Source organism: Furipterus horrens, unplaced genomic scaffold (genome assembly GCF_987537825.1).
Source record: "Furipterus horrens unplaced genomic scaffold, mFurHor1.1.pri manual_scaffold_2, whole genome shotgun sequence".
Taxonomy (NCBI): domain Eukaryota; kingdom Metazoa; phylum Chordata; class Mammalia; order Chiroptera; family Furipteridae; genus Furipterus; species Furipterus horrens.
The window spans coordinates 213,297,610-213,325,574 of NW_028327172.1; the positions used below are offsets into that span (position 1 = coordinate 213,297,610).

Consider the following 27,965-nt stretch of genomic DNA (forward strand, 5'->3'; position numbering starts at 1 on the left):
GCGGAGAAGGGCGCACTCCGTGTGGACGCGCGAGGGCGGGGCGCAGGTGCCGCGCACCTTGCGGGACTGGGGAGCGGAGGGAGAGGTGGCCACGGGCTCGCACCGGCCCTTTCCCAGCAGGGTTGGGGTGCCGATCGGACGCCCCAGGGTTGCAGCGAAGGCACAGTCACTCCATCCACGACTGGCTCCACCCTCCTGGCCGCGGGTTCCTTCCCCGGGGGGACTGAAACCCCAGGAGCCCCCGCTCCAGGGGGTGGCACAGACTCCGCCTATACCTGCAGGCTGAAGCCCGGCCTCACCGAGCGCGGAGCTGCGAGCCCAGCGCCCCGCGGGCCCGACTCGGGGCAGCACCTGAGCGGGCCAGGCAGCAGTGGGCGCTCGAGATCTTCCTCTGCCCTCCGCACTCTCCCTCGGGGCCAGGCCTCCTGCGTCCCCTCCTCCCGCTTCTGCTCCTCCTCCCGCTCCTCCCCTCCGAGGGACTCGGCTCTGAGTCTCCCCGTTGCAAAGTCGCCGGTGTGCGGGCAGCCGGGAGCCGCTGCCACTGCCTGGTCTCGGGGCTCCCGCGCCCCTTCTCTGCCGCCTGTCCCGGGGTGTCCCGAAGCTCCCTCCGCCTGCCGCGGGCGTTCGACGGCGCTGCCCATGGCCCAGCCCGAGAGCAGACTTCGGGCGCCGGACCGGCTGGACCTCGGCGCCGCTCAGGTGAGTGCCGAGCGCGCCGGGCTGGGGCTGCCAGGCTGGGGAGTGGCAGGACGTGGCGCGGTCCCGGTGCCCCGACCTGGCGTCCCCGACTTAGGGCGAGCGCAGAGCTCAAGGTGAGTCCCGGCTGGAGCAAGTGTAGTGGGCGTAGGAGAACAAGGAAGGAGAGACTCGGGGTTTTCCTGTCCTCTCCTCCTGCCTTGACCCACCCTCACCCCCCAGCTCGGCAAGTCCCGAGGGACTGTTTGTTTTTTTGCCGGCAGGTATCCGGTTTCTCACTCTTAGGGGATTGCATTTTTACCCCTAGCGGAGTCGGAGGTTCGGTCTCGCCCGCCACTGCCCCCTGGCATCGTGCGGGGACGCAGGAGCGCGGAGCAGGGCGCGCAGCGGGTGCCGGGTACCACTTGGGCTGGGAACTGGGGCGGGGACGCGGTCAGCAAAGTCAGCCGGTCCACGAAGCACCCGGCGTAGGGAAGCCTGGGTCTAGTTTGCCCCTGCATTCGGCTGGAGTGGAGAAGGCATGGGCTGCGGGACTCTCGGGCGCAGCGGGGCTGGGGCTCCAGGCCTGACAGTAAGTAACCTCTTTCCCTGAATGGCAGTTATACACGGTCCTGATTTTCCCTGCTACTTTTTATCCCCCCCGCCCCCAACACACACACACTTTTTTTCCTGCCTCTATTTCTATTTCGAACACCACCGATGGCGGCCGCGGGTGAAGGGGAGGGGAGCTGGGGCGCCAACTCGAGGTGGGAGCCCGTAGCCCCCAGCTCCGAGCGAAGCGCACCCTCGAAGAACCTGACAGTTCCAGGTGGGCTCTTCGAGCCCGGAGACACATTGCGCGATGCTCCGCTTTCGGTCCCACCTTCCCGGGAGGCCGGAGCGCCGGTTTCGAGAGCCTGGGACCGGATGGGGAAGCTGCGGGATCACAAGCCGGGGTGCTCAGCGCCGCGGTTGCTGCCGGCGCTGGACGTCTTACGCCTCCAGGGCTCTCCGGGGCCGGCGTCCACGCTCCCCTGCACACACAGGCCCCTCTCTCCGGAGGGCCGGGGGAAGTGCACCCCTCCTCCTCTGCCCCCTACTTTGCTGGACCAGTCGCATCCTTGCTTCGCCTTGCACGAGTCTCGCTCCTCCCCCAGCATTATGCGCCGGCTATTTTTATCCACTCTTAGCACCAAGATGCTGGGGGTGGGGGTGGGTGGGGTGGAGGTGGGGGTGGGGGTTGATTCTGGGGAAGGAAATCAAAACCCACTGCCTTCGCGTTGAGCTTCCAGAAGCGGTCCCCGGCTAGCAGGGAGCAGCTAAGGTATAGCAGAGGAGCACAGTGAGCCTGCTCCTCCTCTAGCAGCCAGAGTTCTGAGAACCCCGGTACCACCAGCTCCGCTGTGCCGCCCGCCACTCTGTCGGGGATCCTGTCCGTGGACGTATCCCGCATCTCGGGCGTCGGCGCTCTGCCGGCTTCTGTCGCTGCAGCCAGTGCGCACGCAGGATTCTTTGGGTCTGACTTGTGCGTTCTCACTTGACAGTAATTACCAACTTCCACTCAAGGGTTAATTTCAGGAACTACATCTTTTCAAAATAGAAGTGGGAGATAACCCAACTTCTGCCTCCCTGCGTTTCTAAAGCCCCACCGTATTTCGTTTCTGCTTTCTCAGTGACAATTGGGAACAATTACAATAAGCCTGACCTAGTGAAATTCCAGGAGACGAACGCTTCAGCTGCAAATCCCCGCGTTACGCTTTCTATTTCCAGCGCTTAGATGTTTCCCTCCCATAGGGTTGCAGAAATTACGTATTGAAATGGACCGTTGTGTTACATAAGGTTTTCCCCAGCGCTAGGCAGACAAGATCAAGGAGAAGCCTTTTCCAGGAGTCAGTAGGTCCCTCCAACTCTTTCAGCCGAGTTTGACAAGGCTGACAACTTCGTGACTAAGCACTCTTAAGCCAGCAGTTAATTAGGACAGTAGCTTTGAATTAGGCTCCCTGGCTGAGGCTTAAGTGTTTTTCTGGGCTGCGGATCCAGGCCAAGGCTACCTGGTGTACAACGTACTGTCGCTTTAAGAGGGGAGACTTTCTGTTGTTGTTGCTGGATTGGAAAACTGGTGAGCAAGTGCTACCTTGAACTTGCAGATGGCATCAGGAAAAGCCCAGGGCTCTTTGGCTCTGATGTAGGTGTGCCTAGTAGGAAGCCTTCAGTCCCATGGTCTGAATCAGTGTTTGGCACAGTGTGGACATCCAGGAACGCTTTTTCTTGGACTCCGCAGTGTAGTGGGGCTTTGTGTTTTTGTTGTCAAAGACAGACATTCTCTTACTGGAAAAGTACTGAGCTCTTGCAATCTGGATGGCTTCTTTTTTTTTTTTTTTTAATTATTAAAATGTCATGGCGACTAGAACGGGACTCCGAAGAAGGACTGGCTAGTGTAAAATTGCTTGGTCAGTGCCCCCTGTGTTCCTCGACCACAGCACCCACCCACAGCGCCACATACCGACTGCGAGTCCCCAGCCACATGCTCTCTACTGAGGCTGGAGTTCGGAGGGAGGGGCAGTAACATGCACTGACCATGGAGCTGCACCTGCTGGTACCCAGGGTCACAGCTCAGACGCCAGGCCCCAGGCCGTGCCTCTCCACCAGGGTGCCCGCGTGAGGGACAGTGGTGGAGGGGTAAGGAGTCACAACGCTCTCCCCGCGGGGTGGAAAAGGCAACAACTTTCCAGCTGTTGTGGAAAGCCGTAATTTTCCAGCTGGTGTTGGAAAAGACCTGGGTCGTTCCCCATCACTTGGCCGTGAGTATCTGCCTTCCTTCGAATCTCACTCCTGACCCGGTGCTCTCGGCCTGGCTGCCCTTTCCCAGGGCGGGAACGACAGAGGGGTGCTGGCTGCGTTTGGAGGCACCTAGGCTAAGGACTGTCCTCTCCCTGAGCCCCAGACCCTTTCTCTGCAACACAGAGACTGAGAGGTTATTGTTAGAAAGTGAAAAAGTTCACAGGAAGGGCATTTTGGAATTTCTAAAACTCTGATGATAAGGGACAGGGTTACTTCATTTGCTTCCCCTGCAAATTTCATTCATTCTGTTTTAATGTTCATTGTAGCGTGTGTGTGTGTGTGTATGAATGACACAGACTGAACATTAAATGAAGGAGAGGATGTCATTCAATGCCCAGCCACTCCTTGTGAGCCGTCTCCCTGAACCCCACCGGCACCTGGGCTCACTGCTTCTCCGATTAGTTTCTGGTTTTTAGGGTCAGAGTAAAACGTTGTAGAGGCTTTCTTTTTTTTCTTTTTAACTTAATGAATTTTGAACATCTTAAGATAATGTATTTTTGGAAGAAGGGGCCTGCTATTAATTAATCAGAAAAAGCAAAGGAAAGTTGCAGATGAGTGAGTGTATCCATTGGAGGAGAGTGACACCTGACCAGCTCAGGAGATGACCTGGGTGTCCCTGGTCATCAGTGTAAAGTACTGGCTCTTGATTGTATTTCCAGCATTGTTCAAAATGTGTCCCCAGGCCATAGCTAAGTGTCGGGCACTTAATAGAGGTTTGGTAAGTATTTCTGAAATAATGAACGGACGCTTGAACTGAATCTTTGCAGAAACCCTGTGCTGTGCACAGGCAGATGGCATCCTTTCTATTTTAAAGATTTGGAATCTGCAAATCAGAAAAGTTAATTAATGTTCTGAAGGTACAAAGGATCCCAGATTGGAGTTCAGGTCCGTCTGCTCTCATTCCGCTGTCCCGGCTGCTGCTGGCTGGCCCTCTCCCTCCCAGCGCCACTTAGGGTCCTCCTAACCCACGTGCACTTCGGGTTTTGGAAGGTGCCCAGCAGGCTCACAGCCCTCTTCTTCAGGGGACACAACCCTCCTCCATAGAAACACTTTTCAGTGGGAAGCGGGGCTGTCTCCTTGTCCATCTGGCCAGGCCCTAAGCTAGGGCTCTGTTGGTGATCTCCCCTGGGACCTGGGACCTGGGACCTGGAGGGAGCACTGAAAGGATACAAGGGCAGTTGAGTGCTTACTCTTCACCGCTGAGTCATGAATCAGGTGGCATGTGCAACAGCATGAATGTCCCAGGATGTCCCAGGAGTGCAGTTCCCATGGCGTGGTCCTGGCATGTCCCTTGGTGCCTGGGTCCCCCTCATCCTTCTCACTTTCCAAGCCCGGCCTTGCCCCTTCTCACCCACCCCTGGGGGTAACCCGTGGTCTCTGAGTCAGGCCTCTTTCTCTCTGCGTTGGCCTGATCTGTAACCCGCTGACGTACGGCCTCTCCGTTTCCTCTCCAGGCCTGCCTCCGGCATGAGGGATTCTCAGCCTCCTCTCCCCACGGGAAATACGCTCTGAGCTTTTTCAGGCCTGTTAAAATAATACTTGCTGGGCCATAATTTGTCAATAGTTATGTGGAACCGTGAGAGTTCTAGAAAAATGAATACATTAGTTTTCCAAGGAATAGCCTGCACATAATGGAAATAGATCCCAGTGGGCATCTTTTCTTGACATTTTTTCCCTCCAGGCTGCATGTTTTCTGGTAGCTTTCCAGTAGAGGTCGCACGTGCAAATGCATTGCATTTCAGTGGCCCGGCACCTTCCAGCCTTGGAGGCAGGCCTGGGGCCAGGGCCAAGGTCAGGACCTGGGTGTAGGACGAGCTGCCTCTCAGACCCAGCACAGGGGTCACTAGTGGGACTTCAGGCCCAGTCTTGCCAGGTCTGTTCATTTGTTTGTTTTCAAGAAAGGCTGTAAGTTCACAATTTTATATAGAATCTACCGACTCTTAAGTACCAGTAACTAATTCAATATTTTAAAATAATACCATGTGGCCCAAACAGAACACCACCGTAGGTAGGCCTCATATTTGTCCCGCAGGCCTCCGATCTATGGCCTCAGGTTGGGGGAGGGGGTGGGTAGAGAAGAAATGGGTTGTAATGTGAAGCAGTGAAATCAGTTACCCAGGTTATCAAGGCAAGGGTGTGTCTGGAGTGTCGTACAGACACTGCTCCGGTGAGTTAACCTTCACACACTCACAGTATCTTAGTCTGCGGTGTTTCTTTTCCCTGCCCTGGTAAGGGATTACAGTGATCAAATTTGGTCTTTTTATCCATGTTTATTGAGTTGCAGCCATGTACCAAGTGATGTTCCACTCACTGGTGATACTAGAGGGAGTGAAATAGATGGAAATCCTTGCCTTGTGCTTTTCTTCTAGTGGAGGAGACAGATAAAACCTGTCCTGTATTGGACAGTGATGTGCCAAGGATAATAAATTGGTAGAGGGCCATATGAAATGTCAGGGGTGGGGTAAGGTGAAACCAGGGATCTCAAAAGTTTAGCCTCGGAATCAGTACAACCAAAGTCAAGCTTCATGGTCCAACGTGAAAGATTTTAAGGTATGAGAGTCTGGACGCTTGATTATATTCTGGGAGTCGCTATTGTTGGGTGAACCCCTGTGCACATGTATTGAGAACTCACCACGTGCCAGGCACCGGGTTAAGTGCTAGAATACATTGAATATATTGAGGGCCAGTCCTCAAGGAAGTCATAGACCAGCATGAAAGACATTACTGCGTGATCACCAGCGAGTAGGTAACTGAGACGAATGAGGAGCCTCGGCAGGAGGCTGAGTTTTGATGCTCAGAACTCTGACATTTAGCATCTTGACTGAGCGTCTGATTTGAGCCAAGTTTAGATCTGTGCTCCTCAGCCCCCTTGCACCTTGGCCCTATCATTCCTGAAGATATTCTGAAACTTTCATTTCTTTACTGGCAAAGACGCTTTGTATTATGATGAAATTTCATTTTTGTATCACAAAAAAATTGAAGTATTTAAAAAATGTGTTCTATGTGTGAAATGTACTTGTGCCCTTGAAACCCCGGTACATCCTGTCTCCGGTCTGCCCCAGGCTCTGTTGTTGGGTGTTGTTGCCAGGGAAACTGTGTACAAGGTGAGACAGAGCTCTTCTTGGAGAACCTACAGTTTTGGGGGGCGGTCAGATAAATTAGCGCGTTTTTCAGGAGGAGGGATAAATGCATAAGGCTTTGGGCAGACCTTTCCCTTGAGAACCCAGTCCCTCCAATCACCAGTTAATTTCTTTAACTGCCCTCCTTTCTCCCACAGCGGGCTTTTTGTTACAATTCCGTTTATCTTCTTACCTCCTCAGCTCCGCTTCACAATAGGCAGGGTCGGGACGGGGGTGTTTGGTTCTCACCCCGGGTTCTGGAGCACAGGGTCTGGCTCCAGTCGTCAGTGGCTCAGAAAATAAACAAGAGGAAACACTTCGGGCTGGGGGAACTTGGGAAGCCTTCATGGGGGTGGGGGGAATATTTAAGGTGAGAGAGGGGCATGGAGGGAAAAGCCAAAGAGGGGTGATCAAACCAGTCAAAGCTGTTGGAGGCCCCCAGACCCTTATTGAGAACTCATTGTCCATTTCGGGGGTCCCCAACATGGTTCGCCCAGGTGTATGACGTACACAGTAACGCAAGCCCTCGCTGACGAGGTCCTGGCCATGCAAAAGCCCTCTGCTATGCAAAGAATGAAACCAGTGAAAGAACCATGAAAAAATAAAAATAAGAAGGATGAAAGTGATAATTCCTTCCTTTTACACAGTGTGGGAATACCGAGCGCCTCCTTTTCCGTCTGCACGCGGTCCTTCCAGGGAGGTGGAAGCTCGTAGCCTCTTCCTTTTATGCGTAAGGAAACTGAGGTCTGGATGTGAAGCGACTTTTCTCAGACCCTCAGAATGAATGAAGGCCGCAGAGCCAGGAGTCGGGGCCGAGACTCCCCCTGCCAGGAGTGGAAGACTCCAGGTGGAGGGACTCCTGAAATCCCCCGAGGACCAAATGGCCCACATTTTCTCTTAAGTGAAGAAATATATTTAGATTTAAAACATTTACCTCTGTCTCCTTGTATTCATCAAGAACTTCCATTTCAGCACTTTCCAAGACGCATTTGGTGTCTTGTTGAATTTCCCCTAGAATTCCTGCAGATTAGGTACGCCATGCAGTCGGCGGTTTTCTGTAAGTGCCCTGGCTCTTTCGTCGAGGAGAGTGAATCAGAGTCCTGTATCAGCAGTTAAAATACAGTGGGAGAAGGTGGACTGCAGAGGCAGCTGAAATGGGAAGGCAAGCTCGCCTGGCTGTGCCCCGAAAAATAAACACTCCCGCGGCGCAGAGCGGAAGTGTCTGGGTGCCTCCTCTGGAAAACCTGCTTGCACTTGACTTATATTTTGTCTTAAACCAGATTTTTTCCCAGCGTCCCTGGTAGGACGGAGGGAGAAGGTGTCAACTACAGATTTCCAGATTATTCTTGTGGGGAGCCAGCCTGGCTTTTGGAGCCACGTCTGTTTGAATTTCTCATCTGCTTACTGACTGTATCATCCTTAAGAATAGACAATGTTTCTGAAGCTCATTTTTTTCCTACATTCTAATGAGGATTAAAGGAAACTGCCCATATAAAATGTCCTGCATCAGGCTCAAAAACACTTATATTCTTCTCATGTGGAGTTGCCAGATTTACCAAAGAACTATACAGGACACCCATTCAAGTCTCAATTTCAGATAAACAACCTGGTATGTTTTAGTATAGGTGTATTCCAGACACTAAGTATTAAGAAATTACTTATGTTTTTTCCTGACATTTAAATTTAACTGGAAGTCCTGTACTTCATTAAGCATCCTGATTCTTGTGGTGACAGTTTTGAGCAAAGACTTTGGTAGAAGTTCTAAAATCCTAAGACGTTAGCGAGGAGAGAGTTCAGTAACCTTGACGGTGAAATAACTTATCCTGGGTTTGGTCTGGGGAGGAAAGGAAGGGTTGTTTCCTCTAATGGGCTGAGTAACAGATCCAGCTCAGGCAATCTTAACTTCTGCTGAAAGCAACAGAAGAATTGCAGACCACACCAGAATGTTCAGTGCATCGAACGAGTGAGCCGTATCTTCTCTCGGGCCATGAAGGCACGCACAGATCATTCCCGGCACCCTTCGGGAAGAAGGTACTTCAAACTTGTGAGGCTGCCAGGGCAGTGTTCCCCCATTCCGCCCACTAAGGCAGCCCCCCCATTCAGCACAAACATTGCTGCAGGGCTAGCCTTGGAAAGACGAGACTCACACAGGGGCCCCACTGAGCTCAGTGAAGGGGTACTTTGTGCTCTGAAAACTCACACCTGCAATGGCTCCCTCCTCCAAGGAATCCAAAGCTAATAAAACTGTTAGGAGGCCCTTCAGACAAGCTCCTCCCGAGGAGAGGACCTCAGGTTGTAAACCGAGACCAGGATTTCCCCTAAGACTGCAGGGGTGTGTTGGGCTGAGGATGGCCGTGAAAATGGCATGTTTTTATTTCAGGTAATAACCTGGCAAGGAACTAAGTTAACCACACTCCGGTTGCATGCGAACTTTTCCAAAGAAGAGTTTTGTGCTTTCTTCAACAGTGAAATAATCAGTTTCTGTTGCATATAATGTCACTAACTCCTCACTTCACCCGGGCTGCTTCCTAGCAGCGTGTTCAGATGGACTATGGAGCAGAAAGCAGGCAAAGCTTCCCCGGCCAGAGGGCTCTGCTTAGGGTCCTCCCTGCTCCTTCCGAGCCACGCAATAGGAGGTGAGCTGCTTCTCATCTCTGAGCCTCAGGTGCCACCTCTGCAAAACGGACGTCATTAAAATTAGAGCGGAGGGTCACTTAGCGCACGTGAAACCAAATAAGTTACGTCAGGCATTTACACAGGGCCTGGATCAGAGTCAGCATTTTTTTTTTTTAAAGATGCTATTAATAAGATGACAAAAGCAAGGGAGCCCTCTCCATTGCAAACTCAATGTCATGGCGCAGAGACCTTGGGCAGAATCCCATGCGTCGTAATCATGGGACAGTGTCTCTGTCCTCTGTCCTTTGTTGTTGTTTTTTTCTTTTTAGTCTTAATTTATATAACTCAGGAAAACCTTCTGATTTCATTTTCTGGGCCAAGAGGTTAGCAGCAGTAAGGGAGAGAAGGTCTGGAAGAGCCGTTGGGGAAGACATGAAGCACAGAGAGGAAAGGAGGGAGGGAGAGAGCCCAGGAAGAGGGCAGGGAAGGGAAGAACCTGGCAAAGAAGCTGGGGCAGGAAAAGGACTGCAGGCAGCCCAAAGCCGTTGGGGGGCATGGAAACCCAGCAACATTCTGTAGCCAGGCCGTCTTCTGGAATCCCTGACTAAACCCCGCACACAGAGCTACAACCATTCAAGTCCACACCCTCTCCTTCTCCCAAGGCTTCCCAGGACCCCACCTTCATGCCCATGACCCCGAGGGAAGGACCCAGAGGCTGCGATGGAGACGCTGGAAAGAGTACGGAACGTGATATAAACAGTGGTCTCCGATGGCATAAAGTCACGGATAAACACTGAAGACAAGGGAACTGGCTGCCGTCTTGTGGAAGTTGGGCCACTGTCTCCCTTGCTGTCCTCCCCTGGCTTCCAGAGGATTGTTTCTTTCAGTTTGGTTTTAAGTTTGTGTTGATTCATCGTCAGTTCTTACTAAAGAGAGTTTCAGGGTCCATGTCTTCTGCGCCGACTGCTCCCTGTGAAATGCTGACCTCCTCCTCGATCCCTGAGCCCCATCTTCACACACCTCAGAGGGAACCACCATTTTGGGGGGGCTGGAGCACCCGTGGGGCCAGAGCAGTGAGGAGTTCCTGGTGACTCAGCACAGGAGGACGCTTTCTGTGTCCCGTCGGGGGTGTCGGACGTTGGGGAAGGGAGTTTGTTTTCCCGAAGCTTGGCTGCCTCACCTACTGGATGGAGTTATACCTCCTCATGGACGTCAGCTGGGAGGATCACATGTCATAATGGACATCAGAGCCATTCGAGAGCCTGCTATGGAGTGTCTACAATGCAGCACTTAGTACTCATCATTAGCTTTCCTCTCCGACAAGCCTGATTTTGTTTGAAAAGCCGATCAGGACTGTTATTTAGAGTGTGGCCGCGGGGCATCTTCCAGTCCTGCCTGTCCACCTGGCGGGCCCTGTCCACCTGGGCAGAAGGCCATGGTGCCTGGGCAGCCCCCTCGTCTCTGTGCTAACATGGGAACAGAGCAAGGTTGGGGGACTCTCTTCTTTTCATCAGGGGAGCAAATCCTTCTCAAAAGCCTGCAGATTTCCCAGTAGGCCCAGTTACCCACAAAACATGGTCCCATGTCCACAGGCCAAAATTACAGAAGAGGAAACTGAGGCACGCAGATATTTGAAACAGGGGAAGAGGATGGTTAGTGGAACACGGAAACCCTGGATTGATCCCTCTTGCCTTTGAGCAGCTGTTTACACTCATGCTTGGATATCGCCGTTGGTGATCGATCCCACGCCACTTCGTACGGTCTGGTTTATTGCTGTCCCCCGCTGAGATGCAAACCTCGTGTTCTTCTGGTTTCCCAGGTGTTCCGTCCCAGCTTCACAACTGTTACAACCATTTGCCATCAGCAATACAGGTGTGGGCAAAACATAGGGTTACAGTTGTTCATATGGAAAATAATACAATACCTAATCAATAATAAAACAGGCTCATGACTGTGAACCTACTTTCACCCACCCCTGTAGTTCTCTGTGTTTATTTCTCTCCACGATCTGAGCAAACTTTGTAAAACTTTATAATCAGGTCCCTACCTTGTCCCCTAATGTGGAATGTCCCACGCATGAATCCCCATTACTTCCAGAATCAGGACTCTTACCTGCAAGAAGAGCTCTGAGCCCAGACATGCCATTTCATCACCGAATCCGCATGGGAGAGGTTATAGTTCCTCTAAACCCCGCGGATTCTCCATTATTTTTAATTATGTATTTTATACATTTGTTGATTTCATGTTTAATCCGTTTTAGTGGGTGAAATGGTAGGAGGATGGGGACGTAGCTGAGAGGGACCAAACCTGGATCAAACCTGAATTGGATCAAAGCCTGGCGCCCATGAAATAAATGTCGAATGAAAACAAAAACTGAGCACCCCCGTACCCCCTTTTCCACAGAGCTGTGTGGATTAAACACAGCGACTCACACGATTCACACGGAGTGTCGAATGCAGGTGGGGGTGCTCACAGTGGGCTCCTCATTACCTGCCTTGATTCTCCCAGTGAAAGTCATGAGGAAATCCAAGTCCCACAGCCTCGCGGCCACAGTCTCATCTTCCAAGTGTCCTCTACACACGCCTCATATCCTGACCTCAGGACTGACGCGCATTGTTCCCCAGATACGTCAGGAACGTGGACATTCCCACCCTGGCCCCCAACCCCCGCGCCGGTCCCCTTTGTCATCGTTCATCAGGCTGTATCGTCCTTTCAGGGTTGGCTTGGACGCTCTCCTGATCCACCTCCTCCCCAGCCCGTAATGAACAATTCCGCGTGTGTGGCACCCGGGGCCTCTCTTCTGGGCATGTCACGGGCTCGTACTTGCCCTCTGATTTGAAGGCCAGGGCAGCCCTGTGACTTGCCGTGGGCTGTGCATGTTCAGGTGTGTCCCATCTAGCCTGGAGCTCTGAGAGGCACTCCTGCTTTGCCCACATTCTCTTCCCCTCTGGCTTCGCAACCTGTATGCTCCCAGTTCTGCCTTGGGGGTTTCTAAGAGACTTGCGTGAGCACAGTCCCGCCACCAGGCCTTGGAAGGGCGGAGGCACGGAGAGGTGTTGGTCTCCGCGGAGCCCAGCACAGTAAGGCCCTGTGTTCCGTTGTCCTGACTCGCACCCCACCACACAGGTGACATCGTTAGGACTTCAGGGAACGGCTCACACCGCCCCCGCCCCCCAACCCAGAGCAGGAGAAACCAGGGCTCTTGGAGCGTGGCCCCCCTCTGGCCTGATCCAGGGTGCTCCCCGGGATTGCTAAACAAAATGCAGACTTCCGGGGCGTGAGAGTGAATGGCCTCAGGTCCCGGGAGCTGGGAACTGCAAATGCCATTATTGTAAACGGCATCATCAGCATCCTCTGAGGACGGAAGGATGGTTTGGTTCAGACGTCTTGAGCTCAGAGGGGCAGCTCGGGGTCAGAGCGGCCCGAGAATACATTCTCTGGGCCAAGTGCACGTCACCCGGTGTTCTGGCCTTTCCGAACTCCCTCACTGTGGCTCTGTACACATTGTCCCCAGCCCCGGAGGCCCCCGTTGCAGGGACATGTCCACAGTTGTCATCTTGAAGGAGGAGCCTGCCTTCTCCTGTTCCTGATCCCCAGCCACTGTCCTTTCATGGCTGCGAGCAGCAGAAGGGCTCCGGTTGGCATCGAGCCATTTGTTGGGGCTCGCGTTCCGCAGCCCACCAGGCTGTGCCGAGTTAAACAGCCCCTTGTGTTCGGAACTGCCCTCACCTGCTGCTTTTCCTCACTTGAATGGCTCTTTATGGGCCTTTGCTGAAGTGGGTACAAAGGCTAATGACCGCATAATAGTTGTCCTTTAAAAACATTACATTCAGAGCCACTTTATGCTTTCGTTCTGCTCTTTTTTTGTTTGGTTGGTTTTTGTTTTTTTGTCATCTAGCTCTCTTTGCATAACTCAATATTCATAATTTTCTGCTTTTCCTGAAGAATGCATTTTTCTTGTCAATTTTTGGGATGGAGCAGGTCCTTTCTTATCGTGATTGTTGAAGCAGACCTGTGGTTGTGAAATCTAAATTATTGCTATTATTGTCTTTTTCTTTTATCTTCAAGATAATGTAATCAGGCTGCTGCTGATTTAGCTAACCCTATTGAGCTCCTGGGTACTGAGGCTGTGCCCCGAGTCGTGCCAAGCGGGCTAGTTTACTTATTTCCTGTAATATTTCGTGCATTCTTGTAGCCACCCGGCACGGTAGGAAACACTTCCTTTCTTCGGGTGGGAAAACTGAGGCTCAGACAGGAAACGCTTTTCCGTGGGCAAACGACGAAGCGAGGACTTAGACGCCAGGAGAACTGAACTCCTCCCACAACATCTCGCTCATGTCTCAGTTTTCCTGTTTCTGTCCTTCAGGCTGGACTTCAGGGAAAGGTCTTGAGTGTGATCTTTGTTACGGAGAAGTTTTGTATATCATGCTGTTCTCCTGCATCTTTTGTTCTGGTGATGTCTCCCCATCCTTGACACATTGTTCCCCGATCTAGCCGATCCACCTCTTAATCATGACCTAGGCTCAATTAATATTTACTCAAGGAAGGCGAGATATGGTCTCAATAGAACCAGAACAGCAAAGGCTGTTTGAGAGACTGGGCCCTGAGGGAACTGGCTTTCCTATAAGAAGCTGTACTATTTCCCCTCATCACAGAAATCTCAGCCTTGTAGAAATGCAATACATGTTGCAAACTTTACCCCATGAAGTGCTCCACTGATACCAGCACAAGCGACAAAACTTTAGGGTTCACTGGTAGCAGCAGTGGGATTTTGGGGGAGAGTACCTTGCCATGAGACACAAGCACATTCGTAATTCCCTAAAGCCTTCACGGTTTAGATAGACATAAGAGGGTAGATAATCTTTACGGTACAATCATTCCCCTTTATAAAGGAGGTTTCAAGCATGTGTGAGTCTTGGCCAAGGTCACCCAGAAGTCAGGCCAGGACTCAGGACTAGACCCCAGCTCCTGACTCCTAGCCCAGGTGAGGAAATGAGGCACACAGAGGTCATGTGACTTGCTCTTGGCCATCCAGGAAGAAGTAAGGGATGGATCCCAGATTTAAGCCACCAGCCTCTCCCCTCTGAGCTGTTGCAATTCATCCTGATGATTCCTGAATGTGTCCTCCTAATGCCAACTTGTTTCAAATAGTTTACGTTGTAATAAATAATATTGTAAACATATAACATATAAATCATTTTGCATCAACATTCAGAAGGAATAAGTAACAATCTGGAGATGATTTAACATAACATATACTATTATATTTAAGTTGAAGATACTGAAATTGCAAGAAGAGTTAACAGGCGACCACAGCGATGGTTGTGTCAGGTGCAAGATCCAGGTGTTGTTCTTCTGAACAGATTAAAGGGCATTTAAACATTTCAAGACGAGTAAGAGAATAAGGCAGGCATGCCCTCTTTACAGTAAATTCATTCTAGATAAGTTAAAGCTCGAATCGGAGAAATGCAAACTAATTTATTGTGCAGAACTGGGAGCTTAAGAATTTAGAAATATTCCACTTGAATACTGTTTTTAAAACATTTCGAGTAAGGGACAAATAGAAGTCACAGCCACGTGTGTTTGTGTGTGTGTGTGGAGGGGAGCTGGGTACTGTGGCGTTATCCAGCGCTATCACGCAAACAGCCACGGTTTGCGTCAGAAAAGGGGGAAACGCGGGCCATGTGAAAGCAAAACCAGCCAGGGCACCGCGTTTCCATTGTCTGCCCACCTGTCTCTCATCAGCCCGTGCAGGCAGCGACGTGTCGGTCTCTGTTCCATCCCTCGTGCCCTTCACGGTGCGTGTCAACACTAAGGGCTCGCTGAACTGATGTGTTTCAGTGATCACGCTAAACCAAGGACACGCATGGCCAAAAGGAAAGACGAAACCAATCCCTCGGGCCAAACCCGAGCCGTGGTTCCCACGGGTTCCCATGAACTTGCCCCAGCTCGCAGCCCGAATGTGGCCTTGCCGGGACTCGAGCTCAGCACGCTGTGCTTTATCCCCTGGCCATGGGGCTTTCTCCCTCCACCGTTTTTCTTGTTCTTTTCTTCCCACCCACCCCATAGCCCCCCCCCCCCGGCAACCCTCAGCTGGTTCTCTGTATCTGTGGGTCTGTTTCTGCTTTGTTTATTCATTTATTCTGTTTTCTTAGATTCCACCTGTAAGGGAAAGCAGATGGTATTTGTCTCTCTTCACCTGACTGATTTCACCCAGCACCATGCCCTCTAGGTCCGTCCGTGTTGTCTCAGACGGCAAGATGTTATCCTTTTTCTCGCTGAGTAATATTCCATTGCGTGAAATATTACATCTTACCCATTCATCGGTTGATGAACGCTTAGGCTCCTTCGGTGTTTGCGCTGTTGTACATATGCTGCAAGGACCATTGAGGTGCATGGATCTTTTTGAATTAGTGCTTCTGGGTTGTTCTTTTATAAAATAGTATCAGAAGTGCAACTGAGGGATTGTATGGAAGCTCAATGGTTTTCACAGTGGCTGCATCAGCTGACAAGCCTACCAACACTGAGCGAAGCTTTCCTTGTCGTCTCCTCTTCGCTGACACTCTTACTTGTTGGTTTTTTTGTTTCTTTTTGTTTATTTTTACGGCCGCCACTCTGACAGTCTGCTGTTCACCTAAGTCTCGGGTTGGGGCCCTGCTGGCTGGTGCTGCCTCGTAGCCCCCCCGCCTCCCACAGACTGTACCCAGTGCCAACCGCCGCACCCGCCCAGCCCTGCCTGCTGCAGAGTCCACCAGCACTCACGTCCCTGGGGGACTTCCTGCCCAGCAGTCCCAGATCACGCCCGAAGGACACTGGAGGCCTTTCCTGGGGAATCCTCCGGGGCAGGCCCTCTCTGCTCCTCCGTGGCTCAGCCCCTCTCCTCTGGGCTCTCGCGTAGCTGCGGCTGGATCTAGGCTCACGCTGAACGTGGTGGCCGGTTTCCTTGCGGTCCCCTCCCGAGCGTGTCCTCCCCTTCACGGGTGCCCCTGCGGGCAGCGGTGGCCTCAGGTCTGCGTCCCCAGCAACTGCGCACAGTCTTGCAGACCTCCGAGGCGCCTTGGAGAATCACCTGCGGGCAAAGCCGAGAGCTCATGCGTCAGTCTCTGAAGACTTACCCTTCACTCTTTTTTTTTCCCGAGTTCACCGCACGTGGCCACTAAGACCCATTTATTACGTTCATACAAATCGGTTTTCACATCATACCCACGGCGGAATCCTGTAAAAGTCAAAGATCAGACTGCATTGCTCCCTCCACTCCAACAACGTCTGCAGAGCCGCGACTGCTGGCGTTCGAGGCAAACCCCACCCGGGGCCTCTGGCTGCGGTCCCTACCGGTGAGCCACCCGCCTGAGTCTGCAGACGGGTGAGCCCGGCCCCCGGAAAGGTGTGCAGAGCAGAGCCTGCGCTGTGGTGCTTCCCCAGGGGGCCGCGTGTGTGCTCAGGCAGCGGTAACCACACACCCCGGACTGGTGTTCCTTTCTCACAGTTCTGCCGTCGGGGGTCTAAGATAAAGGTGCCAGCAAGTGCAGTTCCTGCTGGGAGCCGTCTCCTGGCCCGCATGACGGTCACCTCCTTGTGTATTCCTGTGGCCGAGAGAGCCCTGGTCTCCCTAGCCCTCCCCCTTCCCCACCCCTCCCCCCTCCCGTCATGGGTCTTGCCCTCATGACTTCATCTAACCCTCACTCTCTCCCAAAACCCCCGCCTCCAAATTTCCTGGTCCTACGCACTAGGACTTCAACACATGCAGTTTGGGGACACTGACTCTCAGTCCATACAGACTGGCTGAAGAAGTGAGGCCAGTCCTCCCCCCCCTTTGCCAGGTCAGGGGAACTTTGGTTTGTACGTGTTTCTTCTCAGCTACAAACCACTTAATGCCTTCTACCCCAACACAAAAGCAGCACAGATTCCCGTGCATTGGGGTCCAGTGGGATGGGCTTCAGGGGAGCTTGGTTTTTGGTTCAGCTCAGCCCCTGCCTGCTTGGCCGTGGGGTTCCTGTTCTCTGCCTACCTCAGTTCTCCCTTCGGTGGCTCATGGCCCTTTGGCCCCCGATGCCCCCTGTGGCTTTCCTGGTTATTTCTGAGGAGACACGTGGGACTCATGGGAGCTCCCCATCCATAGAGTGACCTCATCAGCTCTCCACCCAGCCAGGAGGCTCCCACAGTCAGAGGGCACCTCACCTTTGTGGCAGGTGGGTCTCACCTGGAGCAGGAACTGAAGCCACACACTATAGCATGCACCGAGGCAGCCGGCTCCTGTTCCCGGTCTGCTGGTATGGCCCCCTTTCCGTGGAGCTGCACCCAGGAATGAGAGAGGCCCGGCCGCCCTCCTGACACGGGGCTCCATGTGCGCTGCCTGCGTTGGTGAATTTGCCTTTCGTGAGGGATGTATTTAGGTCACTGCTGCCTGCTGGGCACAGCAGCGCAGATTCTACACGTGGCCAAGACACACCTCCTTCTCCTGTTCCTGCATGGGCCGCACACACCTGGCTGCCCATCACTCATGCGAGCCTCCCCAGAGGGCCCACTCACTGCGTGCCCCTTCGTGACAGAGAGCTGGAGCCCGTCCAAAGGCCGCTGTCCTTTCCTCCGTGAGCCTCTCTGTCTGGTGGAGTCACGGCAGTGCTTGGATTGTGCACAAACGCGTTTGAGTAATTATCACCCCCCAGGTCCCGTGTAGACCACACAGTCTTCTTCTTTTAGGGACAAAAATAGCTACCGTGATTTGAGGGCTTGCCAGAGGCCAGACAATACGGTACTATCCTCAGCATCCAGATAGACCCTGTCATTTAATCCTCGCAGTTGGAATGCAGGGCCAGGACATTCAATCTAAGGCTCCGAGTGTCAATGCTGCCTGCGGGATTTTAAGTTACAGAGCTGAGACTTGAGCCAGATTTGGGGCTCTAAATCCTCTATGAAATCCACCCTCCCCCTCCCCCGAGGTAATACCACTTCTGTGGCCAGATCAGTCCTTCTCGATTTTGTCTGCCACAGTTGTTTTTGTCCTGGAATTAAAAACAAACTGCCCACCAACAACAAGAAACAAAAACCAACAGAATATGGGCCACATCGGCTCAAGGCCAAGGCAGTTGGAATCCGAATCCAAATGGGCACAGACAGTCCAAGCTCGCAGGGCCCTCACTTTCCAGAGGCCTAGGGTGGGCAGCCAGTTTCCCTGGGAGCTCGTTAGAAACGCAGACAACTCAGGCCTCGCCCAGATGCCTTGGATTGGGATCTGCCCTTTGGAGCAGATCTCCAAGGATTCGGTGTGCCCCTCTCAGTTTAGGAAGCACTGGGCTGGACACCCGTGGGTGGGGCAGCCAGAGCTGTGGGAGGGAGGCTTCAGGCACTTCCCACCCGCAGCTCCCAGTCCAGGTCTTCCTGCCCTAACCTGCCCTCTGATTTGGACACGAAGGCTGCGTGGGCTGACGTCAGGCCCCTGTGGCACATCGTTCATCCTCAGCGTACCATGGAGCGCTCGGAGGCTCAGAAACAACGCTGCGATTTATCTCTTCTGGCCCCAAGTCCCCGCGTCTGTCCCCACACCACACTGCCCTCCCTGGCTTGCCTAGGTACCTCCTTCCTGCCATCCTAAGGAGATACGTTCATTGTCCAGTTACCCTACTGTAAATATGGACCCTCTCAGCACTGTGTGGGTGCATTCAGAGAGTCCACCCCTTTTCCGAGGGGAAAACGGGGCCATCACGCTTCCCTGTCCAAGACAGCAAATGTGGTTCAGGGACACTCATGAACGTAATGTGGACTGGCCTTGGGTCCCTTCTCCTCTGAACCCTTCCCACCTATTCTACCCCACAGCAATTACCGTAAGTAAATCCAAACAACAGCAGATGTCGGCCTTGGTGGAAGAGTGTCATGTGTAGGCAGTTACTGGAAAATAACTACTTGGGAGAGTCTTGAGCTCTCACCGTCCTTTCCAAGACTGACAGGCACAAGCTAGATATGTCTCCTCTGTCTTGGTTTCCAAGATGACCTGCCAGGAAGGGAACCTGACATCACTGCAAAGGGTCAGAGGTCAGGTCATGGTGCCACAATGAAAGGGAAGGTCTGCATGAGTCTTAAAGGCGAACAAGTGATCTTACACTGCCAACTGCTCGGAAAATCAGCTGGATAGGGCAGGGAAAGTTCTGGTGTTGGAACTGTCTTTAATCAGGCTGCAGTGCATTCCAGAAAGTTACATCACTCCATGCCCTGGGAAGCTTGGGGAGAGGCAGTGCCTGCCTCTCAGTAGAATTGCTCTGGTCCTCTCCACTAGCTCCCCGAGTCTGGACCGCACCTCCGCCGCCCAGGGGAGGCCTCCCCATCGGGAGGAGAAGAGCAGAGGGCTTTAGAGGCGGCCTGCGGAATTCTAGTTTTCACACTTGCTGGGTTTGTGACCTTGAGAAGGTCATCCCACCTGAAGAGCATGTTCTCCTGTGTGTCACGGGGAGAAAGGCACTGTACCATTCGGCTTGGGGAATCTTCTTTAATCACGAAGCTACCCATGGGAAGTACAGTTTAACCGATTCTGCAGAAATGAACATTGAACCCAGACAAGGAAGAAGCTCATCGGAGGTCCATTAGCTATAGGAACTCTAGTCTGGATCTGTCTGATTGCAAAAAAGTCTTTGTTTTTCCACGACTGCCTACTATCTTTTCATTGCTTAAAACGTGAACAGTAAAGTGGGAGGAGCCACCTCTTGGTACTGTTGCAAGTGTCCGAGGCGGTGATTTATACGTGAGCGCGTCCCACCGGGCGTGCCGTGTGCGCTCAGTAAGTCATCCCTTCCTTTCCAATTCTTCTGGGAAACCCCGTAAAGGAAGTGCAGTGGCCTCTTCTGATTATCCTTGTTCTGGAAGACACTCTGGCTTGGGACCCCTCTGTCTCTCTCTCATGTTGTACCCGCAGATGGATCACAGACACCACTGTCCCCGATGCCCTAAATGTCCCTCCTGTGAAACTCTCTTGGTATTTCATTGTATCCATGAGTCTTCAAGGGGTGGGACTTGGAGAATATATGGTAGTTAATTACATTTGAGATCTAGGTCATGATGTGAATCATGGAATAAGAAGACCGAAGGACGAAATTAAAGTATGTTTGAAGGGTTATTTCACTGCTCTCCCTCCTTTTTTAATTAAAATATTTCCTAGACTCAGGTGACCTGGTGTCCAACTGCCACTGGAAATGTCGGGCCCCCCTTTCAACATCTGGTTTCCGCTTGACTCCCTAGGGACAGAAAACTTGCTGCCTTTCGATGCCATCTTTTCCCTTTTTATTGAATTAAAAGCCCTTCTCAGTGTCTGCGGACATTTGCCTTCCTTGCTGCTACATTTGACACGTCCGTTGAGCAAATAGGCAGTTCAGTACCCACTGTGTCCCAGAAACCAAGCCTTGGGGGTGCAGCAGGGGCCCGGACCCCGACCAGAAGCCAGCACCGCACCGATGTCAGCTGGAGAGGCAGACAGGGAACAGGCAGACATGATTTCAGAGAGCATATGAGGGATATAAAAAGGAAGATGTTAAGAAAGTAGTTAAAAGAGAATAGGTGGGCTGCTGTGGCAGGGACTGCCAGCATTTGCAATGAAATATGCATGACGAGAAAGGGCCGTCCCCAGAAACTTGGGGAGAAGGAGGGACAGCCAAGGCCCAGAGCTGGTGTGAGCCCCTCGTGGCCAGAGGAACAGAAAGGTCAGTGAGGCTGAGCGGGTTAGGGCTGCAAGGCAGACAAGTCCCATCCTAGCGGCCTCCAGGGCCTGGAAAGGAGTTCGGATCGGATTCCAAGTACAAGGGAAGCTCCATCTAGAAAGTCCCATGGCCTCTCCCTGGTGTCCCCCATGTCTAGCGGGTGGTCAACAGCTTCACCTGGGACCCAAGGAGACATGGTGTTGCTGACGGGGAAGACTCCGTTCTTTTGAGTTCTTGAAACTTAGGGCTTGTTATCACAGCAGGAGGAAGAAAACAGCCTCCCTGTCCAGGGGAGGAAACAGAGAGGGGGCTGGATCGTCCTTTGGGGCCTTTTCACACATGCATGCAGAGAAGGAGAGGGTTCAGATTGTTCATCCCAGGAAGTCTGGGGCCTTCTAAGAAATCCTGGCTCTCATCAGAGAATCAATGCCAGGCATGGAGGTTCAATCGGCCCAGGCGCCCCCAGCAAGGAGCCCGGCGCCGACTGCTGCACGCACTGGGCATCGCCAAGGACTGGGGGGGGGGGGGGTGGGGGGGGGGGGCGAGGCCTTGCCTGCCCAGGCTGAGGTTGCTCACTCAATTCCCCTTAAGCCTCACTGCCTTGTAAGGCCGTCAGTTCTCCTGAGGACCTGTGCCGAGCCTCCCGGGGCCCTCCGTGCGAAGCCTCCCGCCTGGAGTCTGCTCGGTAGCAAGGGCCACAGCCGGCAGCTGCCTCCACTGCTTCTGGTGAGGGGCATGGCCTGAGTTCCGGGGGCCGTGCAGTGCCCCGTGCCTGTCCTTGCCAGCCCAGGGCCCAGACGTTCAGAAGATTCCACTCGTTCAATACTACCGGGTTCGCTTCTGGAGGGAAAATAATGAATTTATCTGTGCGCCGCCTGCAGACCCAAACTTGCCTCCCAGGTCCTTTTCCTGGTTGGGAAACTCCTAATTTGTGACGGGGTCGGGGATCTGGCTTGTGTGAGAGCACTTTGCACACTCTAAGGGCTTCGAGGTTAATCCCCGCTCTGCGCGGTGCTCTGTGTTTCTGTTCTGTCCGCCTCGGTTGCTGCCGACCACACGTGGCCTCGAGATGGACTGGAAGAATAGATGTGTACATACTGGATGCAAAGACTTAACACACACACAAAATGCAAAACATTCTTAATTTTATTTGGTGATAAATTTTGGATATATTGGGTTTCCTTACACATTTCTTTTTTAAATTGTATGAAATTATTGGGAAGAAAAACAGAAACAACTGTAGTAGCATAAGCAATAAAATGCAATAAAAATTATTGGGGTCACATTGTTTAATAAAACTATGTAGGTTTCAAGGGTACACTCTTAGAATCCATCATCTGTACCTTGCACTGTTCTTAGTGTGGGTCCTGGAAAATTTTAAAGTGCATATGTGGGTCATTTTAACATTTATAATAAAAGTGATAACAATACATGACTTGTCATTGGGCAAGATTTGACTAAGTAGCAGAGACATATAAATAAATAGTGATTACTGTTACCTTTGGGGAGGTTTGCTGTTACCTTCATGGGGTCTCTTGATTGGCTGAGAAGATTCGGGTTTTTCTGAGAAAGTACAAAGACCGTGTTATATGTTTATCTACACAATTCATCTGCTATGTCATTGCTAAGGGGGAAGCCGTGGTTGGCATTACGGGAGAGAGAAGGCATTGGCAAAAATGGGGAATTCATCGTCATGCTAAGCTAAAATGTTAGTTGTGTACCATAAATTCAATTAATATTTGTTTGATAAGTGAAGAAAGTGCATACGTGGTTCACACTGTATTTCTATTGGACAGAGCTTGTTGGTACACAGTAGCTCACTGAGACACAGCCTCAAGGTAATCATTGAGGGAGTAGACTTCTTACCATTTTACGGATAAGAGGACAGAGCTAGGAAAGCTTAAGTCACACCTAGAGAAGGATTCCTGGCTCTGTGGTATGTGTAATTTCTTTTGACTCTTCTAGTGAATAGAACAAATGAATGAGTTTGACACTATGCTGTACGTACCCCGTGTATCAGCTGATTCTGGAGTTGGTGGCCAGGAGGTTGTCATTGCTGGGTAGGTTTGGGGAGCTTTCTTGTCTAAGACCCCAAAAACATTGCCATTAGTTGGAGGCAGCGGTTACAGCAGATAAGAGTACAGAACTAGAATTCAGGAGCCACAAGTTCTAGGCCTGGATTGTCTTTGTGACCGACCTTTGGACTCAGTGACCCTCTTTTGCTTTGATGCTCATAATTCCATTGTCAAGATCCATGTGGCTCAGATGTCCTGGCTTACAGGTTCACCTGAGCTTGGAGAGCTTTGCTTTTCTGCGAGTGTTACTGAAAGGCCCAGAAATTCTGACTATGCCATTGAGAAATTCAAATTAGCAGACTACCACAGGACAGAGCTGGCTCTTGATGGCCATGATGAGTGTGGGTGTGTGATATATTTCATACATACATTTAGACATGCATATGTGTGTGTACATATACACACGATATATATGTGTGTGTATAACATAGCTAAAGTTTCATACATACACATGTTATACATGTAGTTCATTCTACATGGCCCATACATATACATGTGCCTCTACCTCTCTCTGTTTCCCTTTCTGTCTGTCTGTCTCTCTCCCTATATGAGACTTTCCCAAGCTTTTATTTTCCATATAGCTCAAATATTAAATATTTTTGGAATGCAGAAAGTGGACAATAAGCAAATATATTTTTAGAAAGTTTCATGTAGAAATGAGCTTTTAAACTACTAACGTCCCAGCTTATTTTTTTTATTTCTATTTTTGAAAGGACAAACTATATTTAGTTTCTCCTCTCTGTGAGAGAAAAAAGACCTCAGATGTGCACTGTGCTCACCAGTGGGAGGAACACTCCGAGTGAGAGGAACACTCAGACCATAAGGCGTTGAGACCCTGGCCTGGCTCCATTCCTCTGGTGCTGAGGCACTGGGACCTGTAACGGTTTCCTGAGTCTCGGTAGAGAGCACCGAGGGAGGGGCAGCACCCCCCCCCCCGCCACAGAGAGGTAGGAGGGGCATAACCACCCTGTCCCTGACCTCACCCACCCCACCCCCTGCACAGGTGCATGCACGTGCCCATGCTCACACACACACACACACACACACAAACCCAGACAGGCACACACATGCACATGGACGTGTGCACACACACAAAGACATGGACGAGGCAAGCACAGCTGGTCCATTCCATAGACCCACATGAGCAGTTGAGAAGGAAATGGAATTTGCCTGAAACATACTGAAATGTTCAACTGACTAAAGCTAACGGCCCATTAAATTGAGCTCATCCAGTCAGTAGAACCAACCTTGAACCGCATCTTGTTCGGCCAGCCATCCTCCAACATTCCCTCTTTTTCCCAAAACAATTATGCCACTCGGTCTTGCCAGTCTCTTCGCCGGCATTCTGTGATTCTCAAAAAGTTTCCAGCTATTTAATTGCCTGTTCTTTAATGCACTTTTTTTTTTTCCCAAGCAGTTAATACGGTTGCTCTCTGAGGGAAATAGATCAATTGGTTTAATCATGAAAATGGAAGCCCTGGATGTGATTCTTTTTTTTTAGTATATTCTGGACCAGTTTTTAAACTAATTGAATAAATTTTAAACCTGGTCTAAAGAAGATGATAGGCCCCCTTGAAGGAGAATATTTTTACTGGTTCTGGGAATCCGACAGTCCGCAAGCCTGGCCTGGCCTTGAGCCTCCCAAACTGTGTTCAGTTGGACAGGAATTGCTTAAAAGACAGCTTCCAATCTCCTCTTTCTGGGAGAGGGTCAAACGTGGGCTGTTCCTCAGCACCCAGAAAACATGAACCATAACTCGTCTGTCTTTGGGAACCCCGCGCCATCCTGCCCAGCAGTGCCCGTGTGCCGGAGGGACCCAGTGCCTACACACTGTGCTAAACCCCAGATGGCTGAAGGGGAGGCGGTTGGTGGAAAGACAGCCCCGAGTTTAGAGTTTTGAGTGTGGGCTCTGAATTTTGAAATGGACTGAGCTTTGGTGTCCTTAGGCCAGGCTCTCATCTGTAACTGTCCCGCCTTCCTGTCTTACACTGTAGGGCTGTGGTGACAAGTCACCTGAGCAGACTGCAGGACCACTTTATAAATAGTAAGGCTTTGCACGCATGAAGGCTTTTTGCTTTCGGGAACCTCACCTGTTTATCCCTCTAGCCCCGCTTCAAACATTTCCTCTGTGAAGCCCTCCCCAACTGTTTCAGGCAAAATGAATGAACATAAATGAATGAACATACACCTTCACGGTGCCCTGCCTGAATTATGATCATAACCTGCATTGTGTCAATGCATCGGTGAGCCTTTCCCAAACTCGTGCTGCTATACAATCCACCCCAAAACTCAATGGCTGAAGGCCACCAGGATGCATGCTCATCCATGAGCCGAGTGCACCTGTCTCTCATCCTCCCCCTGGGACCAGGGGCTGACTTGGGCGCGTTCCTCTCACGGCAAGAGGGCAAGCAGAGACACATGAGACCTCTTAAGGCCTGGGCTGGGGACTGGTGCATTACTGTTTCTACCCACGTGCCATTGGCCAAACACAAGTCAAATGGTTGGGAAGCACATTCCCTTCACAATGAGACCACAGCAAGGACGGGATGCACGGTGGGGTGAAGAATTGGAACCAAGCAATCAATCTTTCATACAGGTTTACCTGTGCTATTAGATCAGGAGCTCCTGGGAGAGGGGGTCGGGAACAATGTCTGCTCCTTATCACCTGCCCCTCCGCCTGGGGCTGACAGCTAGTAGGTATTTCACTGATGTTTGCTGAGGTCCAAAAGACCTTTGCAACCCTTTCCTTTATAGCAATTTGGCCAACTATGGCTGCAGAGCCAAATCTCTCCATCGTCTGTCTGTCTCTGCAGAGAACATATAAATGGTTGGAAAACAAAAGAAAAATATATTTAATGACATGAAATTATGTGAAATTCAGGTTTCAGTGTCCATAAATAAGGTTTTATTGGGACACAACTACGCCCAGTCCTTTGTGTATTATCTATGGCTACTTTAGAGCAGAACTGCATACTTCGAGTTGTCATGGAGACTCTTAAGTCCCTGAAGCCTCAACCTTTCCCAACTGGCCCTGCACAAAAACTTTGCTACCCGCCCCCCCAACCTCCCCACCTGCTTTATTGGATCAGGAAAGTGAGAGCACCCCAGGAGGTGCATGCCCCCCCCCCAAGCCTGTGGATTTGGGGCTAATATTTTCCCTTCTTTGTTTCCTAGTAACTGGCTGCCGGCCACACCCATGTGTCACTGATCAGGAGGCATTTCCTGCGGGAGCGCTTCATGACCCAGCGACGTCCAGCCTAGGGAAGCCACGGCGGTGTCCAGCATGGCCACGCTGCTCCTGGGCGCCTTGCTGCTGGTGGCGCAGCTCCAGCTAGTGCCTTCCCAGCCCCGGGCCGAGCCAGGCCAGGAGGGGCTGGTGCGGAAAGCAGCCGCCCTCCAGGATGGGGCTCCGGATGGCGTAGCCCCCAACGGCTCCGCCCAGCAGCTGCCGCAGACCATCATCATCGGCGTGCGCAAGGGCGGCACACGCGCCCTGCTGGAGATGCTCAGCCTGCACCCCGACGTGGCGGCCGCCGAGAACGAGGTGCACTTCTTCGACTGGGAGGAGCACTACAGCCAGGGCCTGGGCTGGTACCTGCGCCAGATGCCCCTGTCCGCGCCGCACCAGCTCACCGTGGAGAAGACGCCCGCCTACTTCACGTCGCCCAAAGTGCCTGAGCGCGTCCACGGCATGAACCCGGCCGTGCGGCTGCTGCTCATCCTGCGGGACCCGTCGGAGCGCGTGCTGTCGGACTACACGCAAGTGCTGTACAACCACGTGCAGAAGCGCAAGCCCTACCCGTCCATCGAGGAGTTCCTGGTGCGGGACGGCCGGCTCAACGTGGACTACAAGGCGCTCAACCGCAGCCTCTACCACGTGCACATGCGCGCATGGCTGCGCTTCTTCCCGCTGCGCCACATCCACATCGTGGACGGCGACCGCCTCATCAGGGACCCTTTCCCCGAGATCCAGAAGGTCGAGAGGTTCCTGAGGCTGTCGCCGCAGATCAGCGCCTCGAACTTCTACTTCAACAAAACCAAGGGCTTCTACTGCCTGCGGGACAGCGGGCGGGACCGCTGTCTGCACGAGTCCAAAGGCCGGGCGCACCCGCACGTGGACCCCAAACTCCTCCACAAATTGCACGAATATTTTCACGAGCCAAATAAGAAATTCTTTGAGCTTGTGGGCAGAACATTTGACTGGCACTGAGGTGCGGTCGGGTTAGGCTCGGAGCCTTTCCTGCTGTAAGTTCTGGGGTACATCTAGAGGGGGGAGTAATTTTAAAAGGGCATTTAAGCTATAATTTATTTGTAAAATCCATAAATTACTTCTGTACAGTATTAGATTCACAATTGCCATATATACTAGTTATATTTTTCTACTTGTTAAATGGAGGGCATTTTGTATTGTTTTTCATGGTTGTTAACATTGTGTAATATGTCTCTATATGAAGGAACTAAAAGATCTAAAAGATTTCACTGCAAAAAAGAAAAAAAAGAAAAAAAAATTCTGGAGACGCTGTCTTTTTTTAAATATAATTTGCCCCTGACTCAAACTAGCTGAGCTGTCTGTGTTACTTACACTCATTGGAGAATCCATATTCCTTTGTTACTAAAAAAAAACAAAAATCATGCTATTATGTTCCTCTTTCTCTCACTCTTCAGTGTTCTTTCTAACTTTTAATGTCTCGCTGTGGTCATCAGGTTTATTTTTTTCTCGCATTGTAAGACTTCTCTTCACTGAGACCCCCTCTTATTCCTGGAGGAGACAGTTTCGCCCCCTCCCACCTTCAGCAGGGACCTGAGTGTGGGTTGTAACCCCACGGAAACTCAAGGTGGGCAAAGCAATGTTAAGACTGGAGGAGCAGGTAATAACCGGCGGGAAGCGCCCCGTGATACCCCAGTGCCTCGGAGAGTGCTTGCATGCATTCCCGATCTCAGCAGGGGGCCAGACCCCG

At 51.8% G+C, this 27,965-nt stretch overlaps 1 protein-coding gene and 1 long non-coding RNA gene across 4 annotated transcripts; one reads left to right on the forward strand and one right to left on the reverse strand.

Annotated features, from left to right (window-relative positions):
* Positions 1 to 311: 311 nt before the first annotated feature.
* On the forward strand, positions 312 to 27,565 carry HS3ST1 (heparan sulfate-glucosamine 3-sulfotransferase 1). 2 transcript variants are annotated; one of them, XM_090267070.1, is made up of 2 exons: positions 312 to 699; positions 26,182 to 27,565. In XM_090267070.1, exon 2 carries the CDS (start codon positions 26,291 to 26,293, stop codon positions 27,215 to 27,217), a length of 927 nt encoding a protein of 308 aa, XP_090123196.1. In that variant the 5' UTR covers positions 312 to 699; positions 26,182 to 26,290; the 3' UTR covers positions 27,218 to 27,565. The 2 variants fall into 2 exon arrangements, with proteins under 2 accessions (XP_090123196.1, XP_090123197.1); XM_090267071.1 differs by lacking the exon at positions 312 to 699 and adding an exon at positions 1,151 to 1,267.
* LOC150020354 (uncharacterized) lies at positions 22,153 to 25,819 on the reverse strand. Of its 2 annotated transcripts, none has more exons than XR_016509127.1 (4): positions 25,610 to 25,819; positions 22,941 to 23,015; positions 22,432 to 22,495; positions 22,153 to 22,299 (listed from the first exon to the last, which is right to left on the reverse strand). It is a non-coding gene; the product is annotated as an uncharacterized LOC150020354 (long non-coding RNA). The 2 variants fall into 2 exon arrangements; XR_016509128.1 differs by lacking the exon at positions 25,610 to 25,819 and adding an exon at positions 24,255 to 24,405.
* Positions 27,566 to 27,965: the final 400 nt, after the last annotated feature.